Source organism: Panthera uncia, chromosome A2, assembly GCF_023721935.1.
Source record: "Panthera uncia isolate 11264 chromosome A2, Puncia_PCG_1.0, whole genome shotgun sequence".
NCBI lineage: Eukaryota > Metazoa > Chordata > Mammalia > Carnivora > Felidae > Panthera > Panthera uncia.
This window is the reverse complement of record NC_064816.1, coordinates 119,228,128-119,253,193: the sequence shown is the minus strand read 5'-3', so window position 1 is coordinate 119,253,193 and position 25,066 is coordinate 119,228,128. Positions and strand designations below refer to the sequence as shown.

At 34.5% G+C, this 25,066-nt stretch overlaps 1 protein-coding gene across 5 annotated transcripts in view; it reads right to left on the bottom strand.

Annotated features, from left to right (window-relative positions):
- The window catches only part of BBS9 (Bardet-Biedl syndrome 9), a 433,938-nt gene that overhangs the window by 210,891 nt on the left and 197,981 nt on the right, over positions 1-25,066 (bottom strand). For all 5 annotated transcript variants that reach the window (XM_049641681.1, XM_049641676.1, XM_049641677.1 and 2 more), the window contains 2 exons: positions 18,460-18,600; positions 8,930-9,025 (listed from right to left, as the gene is read on the bottom strand). In XM_049641681.1, the coding sequence (XP_049497638.1) occupies positions 8,930-9,025; positions 18,460-18,600 (237 nt within the window). The remainder of the gene's footprint in view (positions 1-8,929; positions 9,026-18,459; positions 18,601-25,066) is intronic.

Below are 25,066 nucleotides of genomic sequence, written 5' to 3'. Positions count from 1 at the left end.
CCACCCTGGCACACAACAAAATCCCCAATCTGACGAAATGATGTGTGGGCAAGTCTAACATTTCCCTTCTCCTTTTATCAGGATTTGAATTATTGAGGACGACAGTGCAAGACTATCTTTGATTGATAAGCTCAAGGAGATTCAAGGTAATACTATATCTATTGATCCATTGAAAAACCCTTAAGTGCTGAAAAGACAATAAGGAACAACACATACTGCTCCTGGTTCTAATTCTAGTGGTAAGGACAGAAAATAAGTAAATAAGTAAATAACAAATAGTCACAAGAAAGAACTATGGTGCAAATAAAAAGGGTGCCATAATAAAGACAAATGGTTGCTCTTTCTTGAGATACCATGGTCATAGAAAGCCACACTGAGTGACATCAGTGGTAGTACTAAATGTAATAATGATGAAAACAGCAATAGCACCTAAAATTTACCTGGCACTTAGAGTATACCAGGAAATTGCTACATGCTTTTTAGGTATTAGTTCATTTGATTCTTACATACTATAATTGTATGTTTTTATTCCCATTTTGTAGATGAAAAAACAGGCTTTGAAATTTTTCCAAAATCATTCAGACAAATTGGAAGGAGAGCTGGGATTTCAACTATCAGTTTGAGTTTAGACCCCACATCCCTAATCATTCTATACATAAAGTCCAGACTTTAAGGATGGGAAGACCAGTTCAGGCAGAGGGATTTCACAAGCTCGAAGACCTCAAGGCAGAAAATGTCAGACAGGTAGCAGAAACTGAAAGAAGACCAGAGTGAGGAAGAGAGTGTCCTTAGATGAGGCTGGATGTTAGGCTGTGGCCAGAACATACAGGGAGAACTATAAAGACTGGTAAAGAGTTTGATATTACTATAAACACAAAGGATTTCAAGCTGGAAAGTGGCATGATTTAATTTGTGATTACTTGTTTCTTTGTTTTTATTACAAGAGCTGCCAAGTAGAAAATGAATCAGAAAGGAGCAAAAATAGACTTACAGTTAGGACATTATAACCATGGTCCAAGTCACAGATGGTGGCATATTTAGTAATTAAAGGCATCACGTTAGGAAGAAAATCCTGTTTTTCAAGTCTTATCCTCTGATCAAAAAACTTAAAATCTAGTAAATTTTTAAATCTGTGACTTTAGTACAAATAAATGATCCAATCTTCGGTTTCTTCGTATACACAAATGGGAAAATAACACATACCTCAACAGGTTAGTATGAAGATCAAATATAATAAGGTATGGAAGAGGGGCACCTGGGTGGCTCAAGCAGTTAAGCATTCGGCTTAGGCTCAGGTCATGATCTCACTGTTTGTGGGTTTGAGCCCCGCGTTGGGCTCTGTGCTGACAGCTCAGAGCCCAGAGCCTGCCCTCTCTCTCTCTACCCTCCCATGCTCATGCTCACACTCTGTCTCTCTCTCAAAAATAAATAAACATTAAAAAAAATTTTAATAAATAAAAGATATAATGTATGGAAGAGACCTATACAAATGCAATTTACCTTTGTATTTTAAATTTAGACCAAGCAAAATAAGATGCTCAAAAACATTGGTTGAAAAAATTAAAACTATCTGATACAAACAGTACAGAGTAAAACAAGTAAAAAATCTAAAACTCAATAAAAAACCCAATAATAAATAAAGTTTCAGATATCCAGCAATATCTACTTATGGTAGACTGAATTTTGTGTCCCCTCCAGAATTCATATGTTAAATCCTAATGCCCAAAGCAATGGTACTTGCAAATGGGTCCCTTGGGTAATTAGGTCATGAGGGTGGAGCCCTCATGAATGGGATTAGTGACCTTATAAAAGAAACTCCAGAAAGCCCCCTTGCCCCTTCTGCCATTCGAGGACATAGCAAAAACACAGACATCTGTGAACCAGGAAGTAGGAACCCAATCCACTGGCACCTTGATCTTAGACTTCACAGCCTCCAGAACTATGAGAAATAAATTACTGTTGTACAAAAGCCACCCAGTCTATGGTATTTTGTTATAACAGCCCATATGGACTAAGACAGAACTCTACTGTGACCAAGTATAGTACAGGAATGTCACCAAATAACAGAAATGTAAAAACCATAATAAACATTTAAATAGGTGTGATATTTTCTGTAACTTTAAAATGCTGGCTTCAATCATTTTCTTATTTTCATCAACACATGCAGGGAAAAAAAAAGAAAACTAAAACTTTTTGCAATGAAAAATTTTACAATTGAGCTCGAGATTTAGAAATATAAACACAATTTTTAAGTTGATTTTTTTCAGATTACCGAAAATCAGTAAGAATCTGTGAGTCAAAGATTTATAAGGCATTATTTTTATTATTAAGCATTTTCTCAGTATTAGTACTCAAAGATGGTTAATATTGCCCTGGAGATTTTCCAGAGTATACATTTAATGGAAAAGAGAAATAAAATTTTCTATTTATAATATGACATGAAAGAAGAAAGTTGTATTTTAAAATATACCCTTACAATATTCGTAATTAAAACAGCCGCCAAAACGAACATTCCATTTTTTTTTTATCTCTTTTCCTTTGCATCTTGTAATAGCAGCTCAGTGGAAATAACCATTTCAGCCTCCAAATGAAATAAATTTGGATAACTGGAGCCCAGTCAATTGCCATTCCACTCTAATACAAATGGAGAAAATAATATATTTAACTAAACAGGGCACAAAAATGTATCATGTCATTCTCTATTCATGTCAGAACATCTGAAATTCATCAATATAAATAATGTTTGTATTCATACCATAAACAAAGCATCAATATAATTTATGCTATTTGGACATTTTAAAATGTGAGACAGATAAGTAAATGTATGCATTTTAAAACAAAAAAGTTGGAGGAAATAATATAAACAATTTCAGTAGGTATTAGCATAATATTCCGAATATACAACTTCTTCAATATTAGAAATTATGGATCATTTCTCTAAATTTACTTTTCAAGAAGCTTTTTCCAATCTGGACTCATATAATATTCCCATTGCCCCTTAGTAATGTTGCTAAGAAATTCTAACATTAATAGTCATTTTATATTGATGAATCACTGTATACATTAGATTTGATCATTACATTTGTCTCTAAATTTCTGGCTTCATTAAAGAACTATCACAGAGCCCCTACTATATGTACTTCTGAGTACAGAAGAAAATTTACTAATCGCTAAAAACCACATCCTTTATCAACCTTTTCTTCTTTCTAAAATGCCCTTCACCTGACAATCTCCTATTCATTCCTCAAGAATCTTTACAAATAAAATCTCTTATGAAACCTCATTCCTTTGTGCTCCAATTGCACCTAAAGTGCACTTCTGTAGGCTTCTCAAGCATTCTGTTATTGATTCTCTGTCTCTCCCATTAGTCCACGAGCTCCAGAAAAGCTAGGACAATCTTTGTATCTAATACATCTGCTGAATGAAAAATGAACAAAGGCATAGTCTACTGAGATGAAATAGAGCAAGACTCTTACTTTCCTTGTTCTGAAGATATTTTGGTTAACATAGCTCAAGATCACATATGTTTTCTTTTGGGCAAATGCACGAAGAAAGCCTTTTTCAAGGCCCAACGCTTATTCACATACATGACTATACATTTTTCATTATACCTAAAAGGAAAATAATCAGAATAGACAAGCAAATGACTTTTATACTTGAACTTATTCAATCCAATCGCTCTTTCCAGTAGGTTAAAATCTTTAAGGATGTTGAAATCTTCAGTGTATTAGTTATCTTTCCCATTTTCCAAAGGCCTACCTGAGGCTACATAAATTTGCTATCTGCATTTGCTTAGCCCTACTTGTGACGCTGAGAGCATGTGTTTACTCAGCATATATTGCTAACTACCAGTTTAGCGAGACACAAAATTTTTATTTGAAAATCATTTCCTTCAGATGTTAGGGACAATTTTCCACTGTTCTCTAACATCCAAGGATTTTAATGAAAAGTTAAAATGCTTTCTTGATTCATCTTCTTTGCGGAGCTTGTTTTTTCCTTTCTAATCTTTGAAGATATGCTCCAGACCTTTAGTGCTCTAAAATTTCACAATAATATATCTGGATGTGCTTCTTTTTCTCATTCATTGTGCTAACATCAAATAGGCTCTTTTGATATCCACAACTGTGACACTTGATTTCCTCGAAAACCCTGTCTCCATTGATCTTCTGGCATCTTCACAAAGCACTCCACAAGGTCACACCTTTGTCTTTATCAGAATCTATAGTTCCGCTGAACTCTAACATCAATATCTCATTCGTTCTCTGACCACCACCTTTTGTTCTTCTAGTTCAGTTGTTCTACAACTCCCACCACACCACTCTTTCAACCTTATTAACACTTGTGATCCAGGGTCATCTGCGTGGCTCAGTCGGTAAAGTAGCCTACTCTTGATTTTGGCTCAGATCATGATTTCATGGTCGGGAGATCAAGCCCAGCATCAGCCTCTGTGCTGGACATGAGGCCTGCTAATGATTCTCTTTCCCTCTCCTTCTATCCCTCTCCAACTCACGCTCCTGCACTTACTCACTCTCTCCCTTTCTCCCTCCTTCAATCTCTCTCTCTCCCCCTCAAAAAAAAAAAAAAAAAACAAAAGACTGTGATCCATTGAACCCATTAATTTTTCAGCCTGTGTCAGTTTTCTCTAGCCTTTACTTCTCTTCTTATCAGTTTAGATGTGGTAGCCATTATTAAAATCATTCTCACAAAAATATTTTATTTGCAATAATCTGTTTCAAAATCCCAGCCCTGACTTTAGTTGCCCGGATGCTAATAAACAAATTACTGCCAGAGAAAATTGTCTAAGGATGACTTGGTTTCACTTCAAAATTCAGGATCAGAAACTTCAAATGGGAACTTGACATTGCCTTACCCTTCATGAGTTTGCTTTCTTATTCTCCAAGACACCAATGTCATATCTTTTTTTCAAATTTATACAACATCAAAGCTCCTGGGGTGCCTGGGTGGCTGAGACGGTTGACCGTCTGACTTAAGCTCAGGTCATGATCTCACAGTTCGTGAGTTCGAGCCCCATGTCAGGCTCTATGCTGACAGCTCGGGGCCTGGAGCCTGCTTCGGATTCTGTGTCTCCCTCTCTCTCTGCCCCTCCCCTGCTCACACTCTGTCTCTCTCTCAAAAATAAATAAAGATTTTTTAAAAAAAAATTTTTTTTAAAAAAAAGCTCCTTTATCTTCCCACCAACAAATCTAAAGTCTCTCTGGACCTGCATCCAACCCCTCCTGTCATAGTAAAGTTACAAATGCCTATCCTTCAATCTCCCCCGCTCCCCAAACTCTGAAACCCACATTCTTTCTAATTCTCCAGGACTTCATTGCTTTGTGAGTCCCCTTTTGTCCTGATCATCAGCCTCTCCCACTGAACTCAATCATTTCAATTATTATTGAAACATGTTCTAATAGTGCTCATTTTAAAACAAAACAAAACCCACAACTCCTTCCCACATCTCACTTCTGAATTACTGAGTTGGATTATACAATTCTTAGTGAAAATATGAGATACTAAAAACTTGCAACACTAGCAACTCTAAATTTATCCTTGGATTAAGCTGCTGCTCAGACTTTACTGATTTTGGCTGAGACAGAATTATATTTGGTAAATTGAGTTCATTCTTATTTTTAAAGTTCTATGAAATCTGTTGCTCATAAATTATAGTTACATAATATTATAATTATAAAAATAAGCTATAAAGACATTATTAAAGAAGTTGTCCTTGTGAATTCAGAAGAGAAACTCCATTCTGGACTCAGCATCAGAAATGGCTGTGCATCTCCTAAACAACTTATTTGATTTTGTCCTTTGAACATTCTGAAAATTGGAACTAAAATGTTTTCTTGTCACTTTGAGTCTGCTAGGCACCCTATCAATTGTACAGTTTATGTTTCGTGTTAATCTTATTCTTATCTTTATTAATTTCCTGCTTTTCTTTTCTCTCTCTCTGTTTCCTTCAACTACTTACCTTCTCCTTTCATATTTTGGAAATTTATAAAATTTTTAATCCTTTAAAAACAAGTAGAATAATGTAAGGCACAAAGAGATATAATAGAGATAAAGATCAAAATAAGGATAAGGAACACGAAGAAAATTATAGACAGAAAGGAACAGGAGGAAGGAAAGACAGAGAGGTGACAGTATTTGTTGTGTGAGGTAATAAGTCACTGAAAATGGAGCTTAAAAAAGTGGCATAGCAGGGATATACACATATTTAGACAACAGCATATTTGTTCTGAAATCCCACTGTACTGAATCAAAATAATTGACTTTCATATACAAATGTTTACAACTCTGATTATAAAAATATTTGATCTCATAAAATTTGACCTGTTTTGTTACTTTTAACAACTTTAGAGAGGTATAACTGATAATACAAAAAAACTACACATATTTAAAGTGCACAGTTTGATGAATCTGGACATATGCATACATTCGTAAAACTATCACCACAATCAAGGTAACAGACACAGCCATCATTTCTCTTATTATTTTCAATTTAGGACTCCGGAAATCATTTTCAGAAATTTCTCTAGTGTAGAGTATTTTTCCTACTTATCTTCAGTGCTTTCTTTTTTAAGGATTCACATAATAAATTCTAATTACATTGAAGGACTACTCTACTTTCTGAAAATAAAAACCTATTGAGTTCCCCTCAAGAGAATGTGACTTGATATCTGAGACAATGAGCTGCATTTGCTTTTCTCTTGTCTGCTTTGGCTGATCCATAACTAATCAGGAAATTGAACTAAAATTACCATCAGCACAGTTCAAGGTTTGGCTGATTATCAAGCAGGTTTTAAAAAGAGATGAATATGTGGAGTCCACAGAAAATACTATCCAATATCCGAAGGCAACTCTATATGACTTACAAAGCACTTGACTGTTTACCAGGGAAGAAATACTGGGTTCTTTCCATATGTAGGGCTTTTCTGTGAATTCAGATTTCTAGACTAAAAACTATGTGCCTTTCACCAAAAATAAAAGATGCCAAACATAGACTGGGTACAAATTACGTCATTCTTGTCTTGGGGTAGAATACTCTGATATAGCAGGAAGGATCCTCAACATCTGCCTCAACCCCAAAAACTACTCTCTTCATACCTACCTCCCTTCATCACCACAGGCATTTCCTAGGTAAAATTCCGTATCACGGAAGGCTAAACACCATCAGGGAATTATAATGATGGTACCTCAGGTTTCAGCATATATAGCTCATTTGGTTTCTTATTTAAAAGGTTCTGTCCTATTCCATTATTTACTCTGTCTGACCATAGTATGGCTGTGTGAAGGCACTACCATATATTCAGATGAATGTGAATATATCAGTTATATACCTGGATATTTGGTGAAATTCAGAAATGGTAAGGTAATCATGGGCAATAGCAATGCTCTAAGAGTTACTTTATCTAAAAAAGAGCAAATTAGGACATAAGTATCCACATTTGCACCAAGAATAACTTTTTGCCTTGTTTTAGTAATTTCAACTGCAGATTCATCATATGACACATCAACTGAAGTCAAACAGATGTGTACAACTTCCCAAAGAAATGCTGGCAACAGGTTTTTAGTTTAACTAAAGAGAACAGTTTAACAAAGAGAAATGTACCAAACTAACTCCATCATCCAAATGAAGATTAAATCTAATCAAAACAAAATGGTGCCAATGCAAACAAGACTACAATCATGACCAATCACAAAGACCATAAAAAGTACAGAATCCCTTCATTCTTTAAAGAACTATCTTTGATTTCTATGCCTTATTCTAGAATTTTTATTTGTATCCAAGTCTATTTCACCAGCCACCACTCTACATATTCCAGAACTGTAACATCGTTATAGTTTCTAAAATAGGGATGTGTTTATCTTCCTCCTAACACCTTCATTTTTCAAAAGAAATATATCCTTATTTTACTGTATTTTCTGATCATGCAAGAAATAACCAACTAAAACAGAAAATGTATAAAGTAGAAAGTAAACACTCATTTCACAAATTGCAGAGATTTTAAACGTGTGCTAAGTGCACTCAGCCAAACTTTTCAACATATACATACATGCATTTATTCTCCCTAATACCCTTGGTGTCTGAAAATTTGTTAAACACTCGCTTCTTAATATTATACTTTATTTCCATGAAGATATATATAACTCAATGACTTTAGTAGCTTTGGTATCACACACATATGAGAAGCCACTTTTACATTGAGTAGTTTCAACTATTATTGTCCTATGAAGCAACCAAATCAATAAAGAATATATAAATATGAAATTCAAACTTGACTAGATAATTACTACTTTTCACTCTACTGAGATTAGCATCAGCAAAAGCTATTCACACTTTCACCTTCATCTTTACCAATGTCCAAAAGGCAGGTATATGAACATACATACCCACATAACTTAATTCCAGTTTCTAGTAGTTACTAAAACCTAGTTCACCGAATACCTATCTCAAAATCTCAAAAATATTTTCGTGGTGCCTGGGTGGCTCAGTCGATTGAGCATCCAACTTTGGCTCAGGTCATGATCTCACAGTTTGTGAGTTCGAGCCCCACGTTGGGCTCTGCGCTGACAGCTAGGAGCCTGGAGACTGCTTAGGATTCTGTGTCTCCTCTGCCCCTTCCCCACCCACACTCTGTCTCTTTCTCTCAAAATAAATAAACAAACAAACATCAAAAATATTTTCAATTATTTAAACTGTTCTCTCAAACTCTACTAATCCCCACCACCAAAATTACATATCTTTAATAAAACAGGATCCTATCTTCGTAACTTTAATTTCCTACGTACTTTTAATAACATGACTCTTAGTTTTCAATATCTAACTGAACACACCCTCTGCAGAAATCCTTGATGTGATGATCTATGATGTGGTGTCCTCAATAGAAAACTTCAAAAGTAAGAATACCATGGTTTTACTTACGAGAGGTTTTAGAAGCAAGAAGAGTAACTCGGGAACCTCTTAAGAAGCGAAAACCCATTACATTCACCTGATCGTCTTCTGACTGATTGGCAAAGCCTACAAAGAAAAGAAAAATATGACTTTACATAACCACAAAGAAAACACTACATGTTTGAAATAGGAAGTTCAGTTGATGACAAGTATTTTTTATGTCACTAGTCGTGTTTAAAGCCTGTGTATGAATTAGAACTTATTAGCTGATTTCCATGGTAATTCCCAATTGCTAACATTTGTGCCTCAAAATAATACTCTGAAATCATTTCATTTCCTTCCTTCTGTTTCATTCCAGGTTTGAGGCAGGAAATACATAAGATGAACCTGGAAGAGCTGTCACACCAGAAAGCAAGGAAACTATCAGTGAGTAGTAGTGTGGAAAGGATGTAAAAGCCAATTTAAGGAGATTTCTGGCCAGAGATGAAAATATTTGAGTATCAAAAAAGCAAAACACATCACAATGAGATACCACCTCACACCTCAGAATGGCTAAAATTAACAACTCTGGTAACAACACATGTTGGAGAGGATGCAGAGAAAAAGGAACCCCTTTGCACAGCGGGCGGGAATGCAAACTGGTGCAGCCACTGTGGAAAACAGTATGGAGGTTCCTCAAAAAATTAAAAATAGAACTACACTACAACCCAGGAATTGCACTACTAGGCATTTATGCCAAGGATACCAAAATGCTGATTCAAAGGGGCACATGCATTCCAGTTTTTATAGTATAGCAGCCAAATTACAGCTATCGACAACAGCCAAATCAGGGAAAGAGCCCAAATGTCCATCAACTGATGTCTTTCAGAGAAAGACAACTATCATATGATTTCACTCCTATGTGGAATTTAAGAAAAAAAGCAGATGAACACACAGAAAGGGCAGGAAAAAATAAGATAAAACAGATAAAAACAGAGAGGGAGGCAAACCATTAAGAGACTCTTAAATACAGAGAACAAACTGAGGGTTGCTGGAGGAATACTGGGTGGGGGGATGGGCTAAATGAGTGATAGGCATTAAGGAGGACACTTGTTGGGATGAGCACTGAGTGTTGTATGTAAGTGATGGATCACTAAATTCTACTCCTGAAATCATTATTACACAGTATGTTAACTACCTTGGATTTAAATAAAATTTTAAAAAATATTTAAAGGCATGTGTTCATACTGATACTAAAAACAAACCAAAAAAAGGCCAAATGCTCACTAATGAAGGATGCTAGAGAATCAACTCATTATTTTAAAAATCAGTATTAAGACCAAGAACCAAACATCTAGATGATCCTACTCAAACTGCACCACATAACCAATAGTAGGTAAGGGGGAAGTTCTCGTTATAAAATAATCCAGCAAAATATTGAAGTTATTCAAGTATCAGTGTTGATGGCTGCTGACTGATCAGGATGGAGGTTGCCGAAGGTTTGGATACCTGTGACAATTTCTTAAAATAAGACAACAATGAAATCTGTCACATCCTTTCACAAAAGATTTCTTTGTAGTGTGTGATGTTGCTTGACTGAATTTTACCCACAGTAGAACATCTTTCACAATTGGAGTCAAACCTCTCAAACCCTCCCACTGCTTTATCAACTACATTTGTGTAATATTCTAATTCCTTTGCTTTCATTTCAACAATCTTCATAGCATCTTCACCAGAAGTAGATTCCATCTCAAGAAACCACTTTCTGGGGTGCCTGGGGGGCTCAGTTAGTTGAGCGTCCAACTTCAGCTCAGGTCATGATCTCATGGTTTGTGAGTTCAAGCCCCACATTGGGCTCTGTGCTGACAGCTGAGAGCCTGGAGCCTGCTTCGGGTTCGGTGTTTCCCTCTCTCTCTCTGCCCCTCCCCTGACTCACACTCTGTCTCTCTCAAAATTAAATAAACATAAAAAATTAAAAAAAAAAAAAACACTTTCCTTGCTCCTCAGTAAGAAGCACCTCCTTATTCCTTATAATCCCTTTTTCATGAGATTGCAGCAATTCAGTCCCATATTCAGGCTCCACTTCTAGTTCTCTTGCTTGTTTCCACCACATCTACAGTTACTGCCTCCAATGAAGTCTTGAACACTTCCAAATCATCCTGTTGATATTGACATCTTGACCTCTTCTCATGAATCATGAAAGTTCTAGAATGGTGAATCCTTTGCTGAAGGTTTTCAATTTACTTTTCCCAGATCCATCAGAGAAATCACTCTTTATGGCAGCTACAGCCTTAAGAATTTTTTTTTTAATAAGACTTGAAAGTTAAAATGATTCCTTGATCTATGGGCTGTAAAATGGATATTGTGTCAGCAGACATGCAGCAGTAAAGCTGTTTTGCTTTCTTATCATTCATGTGTTCACTAAAGCAGATTTTCAAGAGGTTTCCTGAGGCATACGCAACTTGGCTAACCATTTGACACAAGAGGCCTAGCTTTTGGCCTATCTCTGCTTTTGTGACATGCCTTCATCCCTAAGCTTAATCATTTCTAATTTTTGGTTTAAAGTAGAGATGTGTGACCCCTTCTTCCACTTGAACACTTATAGGCCATTGGAGGATCATTAACTGGCCTAATTTCAGTATTTTCTTTGACTCAGGTAATAGATAGGCCTGAGGGGAGAGGGAGAGAGAGAGAGAGAGAGAGAGAGAGAGAGAGAGAGAGAAAGAGCCAGAGAGAGAGACAAACAGACAGAGGAATGGCCACTGGAGCAGTCAGAACACACACATTTATCAATGAAGTTTGCCATGTTAAATAGGTATGGTTCGTGACAACTCAAAACAATGGTGACATTACAATGGTGACATTGATCACAGATCATTATAACAAATATAATAATAATAAAAATTTTGAATTACCAAAATATGACACAGAGACATGAAGTGCGCAAATACTGTTAGAAAAATGGTGCCAATAGACTTGCTTGACCCACAAAATTTCAATTCGTAAAAAGCACACTATCTGCAAAGCACAATAAAACAAGGTATGCCTATAATAGAAAAGCACTATTTGAAATCGAAATGAAACAATATAATTTGCAATAGCATCAAAATATAGTAAATACTCGGGGACAAATCTGACAAAAGATTTGTAAGACCTGTACATTGAAAATGACAAATTCTGACTGAGAAAAATGAAACAAACCCTAAATAAATGACGGTCTCTACTTTCATCTTAAGAAACTAGGATAAGTAGAGCAAATTGTACCACGTTCAATATTGTTAAGATGTTTACTTCCAAAGTGATCAATAGATTTAATGCAATCCCATTTCCAAACAAATCCCAGAAGGCATTTTTTTTAACTTGACAAACTGATTCTTACAATTCCTATCAAAATGCAAAGGATCTAAAATATCCAAGCAACTCTTTAAAAAAAGAAGAATGAAGTTGGGGAAATTATAGTCTGACTTCTTAACATACATATTTATAGTAATTGAGACACTATGCTTTTGGTATATAGCAAAAGACAAACAGATCAATGGAATAAAATGAAGAGAGCAGAAATATATTTATTTTTTCAAATGACTTCTATAGTCCTATGATACACAGATGATTTTCAGCAAAGTTGCAAAGATGATCCAGTAAAAAAGGACATTCTTTTCAAAAGCAGTGCTGAACATTAGATGCTCATATACAAAAATAAGAATTTTATCCATATCTCATATCATACATAAATGTCAACTCAAAATGAAAAACAGACCTAAATGTCAAATGTAAAACTAGAAAACTGATAGACAAAAACATAGAAGAAAAATTTTGTAAACTTGAGTTAGGCAAAGATTTCTTAGATATAACATTAAAATCACAAGTCATAAAGGAAAGAAATTTATAGTCGGTTAAGCATCCGACTTCAGTTCAGGTCATGATCTCAAGGCTTTTGAGTTCAAGTCACGCATCAGGCTCTCTGCTGACAATTCAGAGCCGGGAAACTGCTTTGGATTTTGTGTGTGTGTGTGTGTCTCTCTCTCTCTCTCTCTCTCTCTCTCTCTGCCCCTCCCCCACTCATGCTCTGTTTCCCCCCCCCCAAAAATAAATAAACAATAAAAAAGAAAGAAATTTAAATTGGGCTTTATCAAAACTAAGAACTTCTCCTCTTCCAAAGACACTGTTACTATAATGAAAAGACATCCCACAGATTGGGAGAAAATATTTGCCATTCATATAATCAGATAAATCACTGGGTAGGCAGATGAAAAAGAGCATATGCTAAATAATTTCCATCTTATCAAATTCCAGAAAATTTAAACTAATCTCTAGTGACAGAAAGCAAACCAGTGGTTGCCTGGGAAAAGGGAATACAGGGTACAAAGGGGTACAAGGGAAATTTTGGGGGTGATGGATATTTTTAGCATTGGAATTGTGGAGCTGGTTTCACAGGCATATACAAACATCAAAACTCACCAAATTGTATACTTCAAACATTTGTACATAAGTTATATTCCAATAAAGTTATTTTTAAAAAGCAAAAAATGTAACCAAGAGCTGTGTTTGAGAATTACAGAATGTATTAAAATGTATCAGAAGAAAATATCAGATAAAGGGTTGGTATCTAAAATCTATAAATAAAATAAAATAAAATAAAATAAAATAAAATAAAATAAAATAAAATCTATAAAGAACATAGCAAACTCAACACCCAAAACATAAATAATCCAGTGAAGAAATGAGCAGAAGACATGAATAGACACTTTTCCAAAGAAGACATCCAGATAGCTAACAGACACATGAAAACATGTTCAACATCACTCATCATCAGGGAAATAAAAAACAAAAGCACACTGAGATACCACCTCACACCTGTCAGAGTGGCTAAAATGAACAACTCAGAAAACAAGATATTTGCAAAGATGTGGAGAAAAGTGAACCTTCTTGCACTGTTGGTGGGATTCCAACTGCTGAGGCCACTCTGGAAAACAGTGTGGAGATTCCTCAAAAACTTAAAAATAGAATTATCCTGCAACCCAGCAATAACACTACCAGGAATTAATACAAAGGATACAGGAGTGCTTATTTGCAGGGTCACGTATACCCCAATGTTTATAGCAGCACTATCAACAATAGCCTAATTATGGAAAGAGCCCAAATGTCCATCAACTGATGAATGGATAAAGAAGATGTGGTGTATATATATAAATATGTATATATATAAATATATATATATATATATATTTATATATTTATATATATACACAATGGAATACTCCTCAGCAATGAAAAAGAATGAAATCTTGCCATTTGCAACAATGTGGATGGAACTGGAGGGTATTATGCTAAGTGAAATAAGTCAGTCAGAGAAGATATCATATGTTTTCACTAGATATCATATGTTTCGTAGAATTTGAGAAACTTAACAGAAGACCGTGGGGAAAGCCAAGGGAAAAATAAGTTACAAACAGAGAGGGAGGCAAACTATAAGAGATTCTTAAATACAAAGAACAAACTGAGGATTGACTGGGGAGAGGACTGGAGGTAGGGGGGGAGGGGAGGTGGGGGGCTGGGCAGGGAAAATGGATGATAGGCATTGAGGAAGGCAATTGTTGGCATGAGCACTGGGTGTTGTATGTGAGTGATGAATCACAGGAATCTACTCCTGAAGCCCAAACTATACTGTATACACTGTATATTAGCTAACTTGGCAATAAATTATCAAAAAAATAAAAATAAAAAAGCAAAAAATACACCTAGAGCTGTGTTTGAGAATTAAAGAATGTATTAAAATGTACCAGAAGAAAATATAAGTAAATGTTTTATACTCTTAAAACAGAGGCCATTCTAAGCACGAAAACAAACCTGAAACTATAAAGAAAGCAATTAATGAAATTAAATCTTAAATTTTACTATGTAAAAATATAAACCTTATATGTTAAAAAAGAATGTAAGCAGTTAATAAAAATTATAAAATGTCTATGCTAATAATTTAGAAATGTAAATTTTTAAAAAAGATGTCATTTTTCACCTATGTCAAAAATTTCCAAAATCTAGCTGCTACCCTTAGTATGAACCCTGATGCTGGGCACATAACCTGATAAAATTATTCTGGAAGGAAGGCTGGCATTTAAATAAAGTTTTCAAATGCGCATGCTCTTTAACTCAGTCACTTGTCTTCAATCAGTTTCTCTGAAAAGAAACAGAGAAGTCCAAAAAAAAAAAAAAAAAGAGAAAAGAAAAAAGAACTATATATATGGTACCTCCAAAAAAGGGAATATTATGTAATCATTAAAATATAAATTTATTTACAAGACTGGGACGCCTGGGTGGCTCAGTCAGTTTGGCATCCGACTTTGGTTCACGGTTCATGGTTCGAGCCCCACTTTGGGCTCTGTGCTGACAGCTCAGAGCCTGGAGCCTGCTTCCAATTCTGTCTCCCTCTCTGCCCCTCCCCCACTCGTGCTCTGTCTCACTTTCTCTCTCTCAAAAATAAATAAACATTAATAAATAAATAAATAAATAAATAAATAAATTTATTGACAAGATAGCCATATATTCTACTAGCAAAAAGACTGTTACAATGGCATGCTATTTGTTATAACATTAAAGTAAAATTTTTGTGTAAAATTACTAGTATTATGGCATACCCTGAATGTCACCTAATTTAACATCTATTTCCTCCCTTCCCTCCATCCATCTATATTAGTTTTCAGTCTCCTTTACAGCTAGAAGAGGCTATGTGATGCTATTACGGCTATTGAAACTTAAATAGAAATTTCCTAAGAACATTACAGAAACACACCTTTCTAATAAAAGTTACAGTTGTTGCTATAGCTATCTCTTTTCCCCTATCTCCTGCCTTGTAGTCAGTTATGATGACTGAATCTGAAGTAGCTTATTGCCCTGGAACAAGCCAACACACTAGAAACGGTACAATGCAAAGAAAGAAAAAAGCTGGGTCTCTGATAACATTCATAAAACCACTACACCAGCTTCCACTGCCCATTTCTGGACCTCAATTTTTATATGAGAAAATATATGTATATGTGTATGTATGTGTATCTTTAGTGCTTAAATAACATTTAGCCAAAAGCACCCAGATAGTTATTTATATATACACATATAAATACACAGCCATTAAGTATATTAAAGCTTTTTATAATTATAATATTCTCTAAAGGTATGGATTTGGGGTACTACTAGATACCTCCATTCAAGTACTGTTGATAGGGTTAACTGATAGGGCCCTTTAGTTAGTCAGTTTGACATTATATTTCAAAAGTTTTAAAAATATTCTTATCCTTTGATTCTATAATTCCACATTTAGGTATTCGCCAAAGAAATAATAATAAATTTGGAGAAGTACTGCTGCAATATATTTATAATATTAATAAACTGAAAACAACATACATATCAAAAATATAATGCTGGCCAAATGATTTTATAGTATGAATTTATGATAGAATACTATGGCATCCTTATAATCATGTAATAAAAATATGTAATTTTGTAGAAAAATACTTCACAGCAGTATGCAAAGTGAAATCCTTTGAGGGTAATTAAATACTTAGGAAAGATATTTTTATAAAGATTAGGGAAATATAATTAAAAATAAGTAGACAATGATGGATAACAGAATTACCAATAACTTTTGTTTTCTTCTTTTTAGTTGTCCATTTCTAAATTTCTCATTTTTTTGTAATCAGAAAAATTAAAGTTATTTTAAATATACCTATATTTGTTCAAAACAAAGAAGTGAAATAAACAAATAGGAAGACATGTAGACTAAAGCTAGTTTTATTTCTTCTCTGAAGCTCATTAATTTTGTTTACTTCAGTTAAAAAACAAATTCGCAATTATAACTTTATCTGACATCAACATATAAAAGTCTTATATACCAAGGGTGAAAAGCACTCTCAATAAGTAAAAAGTGAAAAAGTACCAAGAGTACTTATTTTAAATAATTACAGGATTTCATCATGTCCAATATGAACACACATCCAAGAACTCCAAAACAGAACATGCTACATCAAATACATTGGATCTTGGGCGAAATTTTTAAGTTTGCCATTGAATCCCATTTCTAAAGTGACTAAGAAGCAAGTATATGCTGATAAGCCTAAGATAACCTGTGACACAAAAACAATTGAGCCCCAAATCAGAAGGAAAATGGATGAGCTTATCTAAGCTTTCCTTAGTTCTTCTTGTCTAATTCATATCTTACAGAGATTGCCTCTCTGGTTAAAAGCATCTACTTTTATTTAATCTCTGTGAGTTTTTACCCATCTAGAGAAAATATCACTTACTCAGAAGCCAGGGTCTTAAACATTTTTCAAATTGAGTATGCAACACGTAATTTCCAACTATATTCCCAGGGCAGTATAGGAGACTCAAGGAACTAATACATTCGTATTAGGTGTTGTAAGCATAGTGACTCTTTCTGCCTTTTTCTATAACCCAAATATATTATAGGAAAATTGACTAAAGAAAGAGAAATGAAGGGAAAGGAGAAAGAAACCGAATAGTTCACAACTATTTGCTAACATGGTGTCATATATATATATATATATATATATATATATATATAAATATATATATATATATATATATGTATACACACACCCAAACTCAATTCAAACTGAAGAACAGATTAATTTTAATAAAAAGTATTTAATTTTGGAGATTTTTCACTGATTAAATATAAATAAAGCTTTTTAAACACTTCACATTAATGAAAAATAAATTTTAAGCGCTTTAAGTAGTTAATAACGCAAAAGTTGACTTACCATAAATTTCTAAACCTTGTGGAAAATACTCTTTGTATTCTAAATCCTATCCACTAATGCAAAGGTGAGGATGCATATTGTAGTCAACAGTGCCAATCTTTAATGAGGGATTTTAAAACGTTGATTTAATTCCCAGAATTTTTTTTTTAATTCCACCCCATTACCAGGAAAGCTAATAGATGCTACATCTTAGAAACTCTGGTTACTAAAGATATTTTACCCAATCAACACCTCTCTCTTTTCTAAGCTATTCAGAAAGAAATATTGACACCTGGAGAAAGTCACACCTTCACAAATTACCCCAAATTCACTGTGATATTCAAGCTTTATATATGAAGCCCTTTCTAAAGGATCAGAGCCAGAGAATGAACAATCGTCCCCTCCAGCTGCTAGAGAAACCAAAACCACAAAGAGCCTCTACTTATGGGATTACTTTTGGGGCATAAGAATATAGTTTTAAAACGTACATAGCCAAAAACCTACAATAAAGATGAATAATAAATATTTACATTCCAAGCCAAAAAATTCCACAGTCTAAAAAGAAATATTTGATGTTTTCATTTCTGAATACTGAAAGCAAAATAATGATTATAATAATTTTAATCAAACTTAAAAGGTATACCTTATTACCTTGTTGATATAAGCTATTTGCCTTTGAACAGGCAAACGAGAGAAAAAGCCTTGAGGCATTTTTATATTCTGACTTAACAATTATCTGATAATTACCCCATCATTACCTGTTCATGAAGGATTCCATTCTGAATTCTTAACATTTCTGGTGGTACAGGCATGTTACTTCAAAAGTCCTACCTGGAAAGAGACTGAGAAGACTGACTGGAGATTTGTTGGTATCAATAGTTAGTTTGTGGCTTGCAGTTTTTGAAGGCTGACCTGGGAGACAGATTAGTTTCAGGGGAAGTCTAAATTTACATTGGATAACCCGAGGAATGCCTGAAATAAAAAGAGAGAAATGTAGATTCATACATTTGACAGATAATTTGACCAAAAAAATTTGTATTACTAAGAGTTTGAGTAGAAATATGTATCTTAGTTTAAAATTTTGTTGCCTGTCCACTTTGTTTAGCATAACTGAAAAAACTGCAAAGTTTTATCATAATACATATTTTCATATTATTGTCAAGAAGTCAGGAAAAATAAAATCCTAAAAAAGAGCATAGGCATGAAGTCTGTTTTTAATAACATATTTTAAAAATCATCACAGTTGAACACCATACAAAATGGTATGTATAGCTTTATATTCAATTACTTAACTGTTTTTAAACTAAGAACATCAAAGCTCTAGCCTCAATCCAAGACTATCAGCTGAAGTGAGCAAATATGTATGTGAAATTTGTATCAGGAAGAGTTATACGACCTTATCTAATACTTTCTCTACCACCAAAACTTTTTAATCTTTAGCTTTTTTAACTTATTGAACATTCAAATTAAAATCTACAATAAATTATAAGTATGAAAGTAGAATTTGCTCTACTGAAGTTCTACTGAAGTTCATGTCATTTCATACATTAATATTAAGAATATTACTTTCATATGAATTAAATTTTTCTCAATCCATTTAACTTCACATATCGCTGTTAAGTAACATTTTAAAAGTTTATTTACTTATTTTAAGAAAGAGAGAGGGAGGGAGGGAGGGAAGGAGAGAGAGAATCCCAAGCAGGCTCCACACTGCCATCACAAAGTCCAACAAAGGGCTCGATCCCACAAACTGTGAGATCATGACCTGAGCATAGATCAAGAGTTGGATGCTTAACTGACTGAGCCACTCAGACGCCCCCATTTTTAAAGTATTACAATCAACTGAATCAACTGAATTTTTTCAGTACATTTACAGGCATAATGAAATAGCTAACTGAATAAATAAGAATGAAGACGTTTATATCAGAATTAAAAGTTTTTAAGATCATTCAATATTTTTACAGAGAATAAAACTGAAAACAAAGCAAGTTAGGCTATCTACTTATAAATCTAGAAAAGCAATTCAACAACTTTAATTTTTTCTCCTTGTATTCTAGGATTCTACCTTTGATTGGATAAGATAAAAGGGAATGGAATATACAGAAACCTCTATCTTAGATATTGCTGTAAAGAAGTGAAAAACTTAAAATGTTCTACTCTACTTGATGTATCAACACACTTATTCCTTTATTTCTTCATTGTGGTGTCAGTGAGCAGCTTAAAAGTACAAAAAGCAGAAGGAGATAAAGTTTGGGGACATGATCCCAAAGCAGGAATCCTAGAATTAGCAATATATTCTGTTAATGCCAATTGGAGCTGTGGGGCTTACCCAACAACCAAGCTGGGAGACACTTTCCAGCACTACTTATTTAATACAATAGTAACAGATCATCAACAATGGCAGGCATATTGATATATGAGGTCAATTAAATACTTTTTTAGAGCATATAAAGCATATTTGTGATTCTCTTCAACATAAGCAATTATCCATTAAATTTTATATAGCTCATTTTTTGCTCATAACCAACAAATGTTAAATTCACTTCTCCTGGTCCTAGATGCAAATTATAACTAGTGTCACTTCAGAAAAGTCCCAAGGCATTATTTCCTGACATTCTGTGAGGTTTTAGAGGCATGTGTATTTGTACTTTACAACTATGAAATGTTTTCACTCAAAATATTATGGTAACATGATCTAAGCTACTGCTCAAACCACAACTATCAATATCACCATAAAAAAATATTGCAAAGCATTATTTTTTTCCAACTTCATATATTCCATATATCCCCAAATTATGGAAATATACCTACTAATGTTTCCTCTACAATATATAATTTACAGCCTCAATTAATAGATACAGCCTGGAAAGAACAAGGAAACGAAAACTTGTTTCCATTTCCTTCATTTTTAATGAATACAGTAATGGAAAAAAGTCCTTCCTCTTTTGATAATTCTGCACATGCATGAAGAGAAGCTACTTTCTATATACTTTCAACCAAAGTCTGAGTTCACTGTTCAAACAAAATTTGGCTGTAAATGTTCTTCCAAAACTATCCTGCTAAAACTGTGGCTCTCCTTCACTTGGATCAGATACGTACTTGAATTTGCTTGAATTTGTAGCAAAAAATAAAATAAAATAAAATAAATCACGATCAATATCACTGGCCTTATGCTACTGAGTCTATATATTTAAAGATTATTACCCTAAATCTCCAAAAACCCAGAGCTAAAGAAACCGGGGGTATATATATGTTTTCAGAAATTGAAACAAATGGATTGCAAGCACTAATGAACCCAAGAAGGGAAATACATTATAACTCAATTCACAGTTCTGTTAGGTCAGTTAATGACAACATCACACACTAGGGCAATGGTCTGCAGTTGCTAAGATTTGTAGAAACCCTCCAGAGTTTCTTTTCTCTCCAGGAATTGTAAACCTGTTTCATAGGACATTTGGAAAACATTATTTTGAAAAATGATGACACTCATACTTAATAAAATGATTATGGCTATTTTTTAAATGCTGGCAGCCTGAAAAGTTTTACCACTGGGGAGAAAAAAGAGTATGAAATCCTTTAGAAACCAATTTAAAGAAACCACATCTTTCAAGAGAAAAATTACAATGCCAGTATTTTACATTACTTCCCATCAAATTAAAACCCTAGTCTTTTAAAATAGAACCTCCAGTATTTAGACACAGGGTTTATAAGAGGCACATTTCAACTGAGATTTACATTTTCTTGAGAAACCTGAAATGTAAATTTGGATACCAATTTACTCTTCAGGCTGTGAGTGCACCTAAGAACCTGAAGCCAGAAACACATAGAGGTATGTGTGAATGCATGCATGTATGTACCTATAATAAGGAAGGAAAGAATTACATGTATTTAAAGACTTTTCAATTTTGCTAGTAGAATGGCTTTCAGCTTAGTTGAAAGAGTCTAACTGGTCCTAAATTTGCCTACCATCACTGATACTTTCTCTATGTAATTGGCAAAAAACAGTCTCTGAATTGGGCTTATTCAACTCTCTGAGTGTTATGCTGAGAGAAAAGAAAAATTTGGTCATTTATAATACTCAAATATTGGCCTACTCTTTCATCAGACTGACTTTGTTCTGCAGTTTTTTACCAAATATAATCACCTCTCCTTCAGACACTTCCCTTTCTAGCCTAAGAGAGGAAATGGATAGTTGCAACTACTCTGGTGCAATTAATCACAAAATTATTTAACACTTGGAGAGAAAATTCACATCAAAACCACTCTTGACAGAACAATTTCTCCAGAAGAGAATTCTAATTACACCTGGCACACCAGAAGCCCGGTATCACTGTCAAGAGGGAAGCCAAAATGTGCTTTGGAAAAAAAAAAAAGGAAAAACAGCATATATATCAGAGTAGAATAACTATATATATCACACATCTATATAATGCCTTCAGAACTCTTTCCAGGGCCTGCTAGAGTCATTTCATGTTGAAAACAACGAACTCCAAAGCAGTAGCAATGTCTGGAAGCCAGAACTTCCTTGATCCCTTCCTGTTATGTCTGGCTACGTACTGTGCCCCATCTGCAGTCATGTTTTACACTGCCCATGTCATGTAACTTTAATGCAGACATAATGGAGACTAACTCTTATGGGACAACATAAAACCTCGTTTGCTTCTCTTTTTCCACATGTAAAGGCAGGACTGCTTATCTGCAAAGAGCCTGAACAGATCAGGCCAATAAAATGGACCAGTCTTTGAAATTTGAAGCCTTGTGTGTAAGTTAAGATCTAAGTGGCAACATATTATTCAATCTTACCAACCAGGTGAAGCTGGATATTTCAATCTCCTAAAGCTTCATTACAATTTACAAATACTTCATAAGAAATTATTAGCTTTGTATTGAAATACTAAAATTTCCATGTATTATAATTTTTTTCTCATATTTTGGGCTGAATTTACAGTAAGAGGGAGTAAATTCCTTTCAAAAATAACCGTTACTAATATTTTTTAAATTTAAAATAAATCATTTAAATCATAATATGGTATTTTACAAAAGTTAGTATAAAATCTCACCAGCTAGATACAATCTTGCCAAGTAAAATGTAAATATTCATTATAAATGATGAGTTATTTTTAATAACCCAAATTCTAATTTAACAAGCATATTTCATGTTATTAAGCTAAACATTTATTTCTAGTAAAATATTTCTCATATAAATATATTTTCACCTCCCAGATACAATGCAACTCAGGTTGTTGGCATCCCCAAAACTGTATGAGTAAATAACTGCCATTATATTTTAAGTATTTTATTTATTTAATTATTACTAATTAATGTTATCTAATATTTATCTTAAAATATCTAATAAACTGAGATAAACCACTAAGATAATCAAAGTAGAATATACTTTGAGAGTACCTGTCATCTACCGTGATATTGCACAATTCAAAGATGAGTACTTGAACTCTGCTCTCAAAGAACCCAAAATCTTAGGCAAACCCAAGGAACAAACTTAATGAAATTCATATTATGATAGGTATTACAGCAGACTCATAAATTAAGGATTTGGGGAAAACAAAATAGGTAACAATCAACACTGACCCAGGCAAGTTTAAGGGTCATAACCTTGATGACATTGCCCCACAAATTCTAAACAAGGTAAGAAATAGGCCCATGGTGGGGTGCCTGGGTGGCTCAGTTGGTTAAGCATCTGACTTCAGCTCAGGTCAAGATCTCGCGGTTCGTGAGTTCAAGCATGGCATCCAGCTCTGTATTAACAGCTTAGAGCCTGGAGCCTGCTTCAGATTATGTGTCTCCCTCTCTCTCTGCCCTCCACCCACTCATGTTTTGTCTCTCTCTCTCTCTCTCAAGAATAAACATTAAAGAAATTTTTAATGAAGGAAAGAAGGAAGGAAGGAAGGAAGGAAGGAAGGAAGGAAGGAAGGAAAGGGCCCACAGAGGTACTTGGTGGCTCAGTCAGTTAAGTGTCCCACTCTTGATTTTGCCTCAAGTCATGATGTCAGGATTCTGAGACTGAGCCCCGTGTCAGGCTCTGCACTGAGCATGGAGTCTGCTTAAGATTTTCTCTCTCCCTCTATCCCTACCCTCGTCCACATACTCTCTCTGAAAGAAAGAAAAGAAAAAAGAAGAGAAGAGAAGAGAAGAGAAGAAAAAAGCAAAGCAAAGCAAAGAAAAGAAGAGAAAAGAAAAGAGAAACGAAAAGAAAAGAAGAGAAAAGAAAAGAAGAGGAAGGAAGGAAGGGGCCCACAGAATAAGTATTCATGATGTTCTGATCAGAAAGACCAGTGGATCTATTTGGGCATAGAGAAAACTGACAATTTAGAAAACAAACAATAGACATAGAGAAAACAATTTGTGTGTCTCAAAAGATGTGTGCATCAGTACAGGAAGTATATTAATGTCAGTTTGTTCCGGTATTAATGATGTTAACACTGATCACTTGGTTATGGTAGTGTTACCAAATCACTACTGTAAAGATACTTTTTTCTCTTTGTAATTAAAAAGTAATCTATGGGGTGATGTTTTGAGACACAATATTCTATTATTGCAATGAATTTAGTGTCCATGGACGAAGCTTGCTTGAACTAATCATTACAAAGATTTTGCAAAATAATGATTCTCTAATTCTATCACTCATTCTATGTTAATTAGCTGACACTCTTTGCTAAAGAAGAGTTTTCACTCTACATATGCCTTTATTATACCACTGTACTCACAGATTCTATTTCTACCTTCAATATATTATAATACATTACCATTATTATGGTTTTGATGTTCAAAGTGTCCTATATCTACCCAGTGGGAATTCCTTCACTGGCTTCTGAATCATTTTCTCGTAATTTATTTTATTTACTTATTTATTTTTTTGAGAGAAACAGAGCAAGCAAGGGAGGGTCAGAGAGAGGAGACAAAGAATCCCAAGCAGACTCTACACTGTCAGCACGGAGCCTGATGTGGGGCTCAAACTCACTAACTGCGACATCATGACCTGAGCTGAAACCAAGAGTCAGACTCTTAACGCACTGAGCCACCCAGGTACCCCTGAATCATTTTAATGTAATATTATCATTTCTTGACCATGTCTTTACTTTCTGACCCAACAATATAGGACAGGCTCTCTGATTTTCCCTTCTCCAGACCTAGAAACAGCCTTTTCCTAAGAACCTTGATCCCTTTTACTAGAGTTGGTACTCAGATCTTAAGACCTGTGTAATAGATATGCTCATTGTTAATGAGCTGAAACCTAACTAGGTCTCTGATCCATCTCCGTTGCCTCTACTTAACTCCACTGCAATAACCTCCAGCTGATCTTCTGACAGGCTATTTGGCTTTCCTTCAACCAGCGCTTCACACACTGTAGTCATAGTGGTCTTTCCAGCATACAAATCTGTTCCTGTCATACCCAGACCAAAAGCATGTGTGTGCGTAT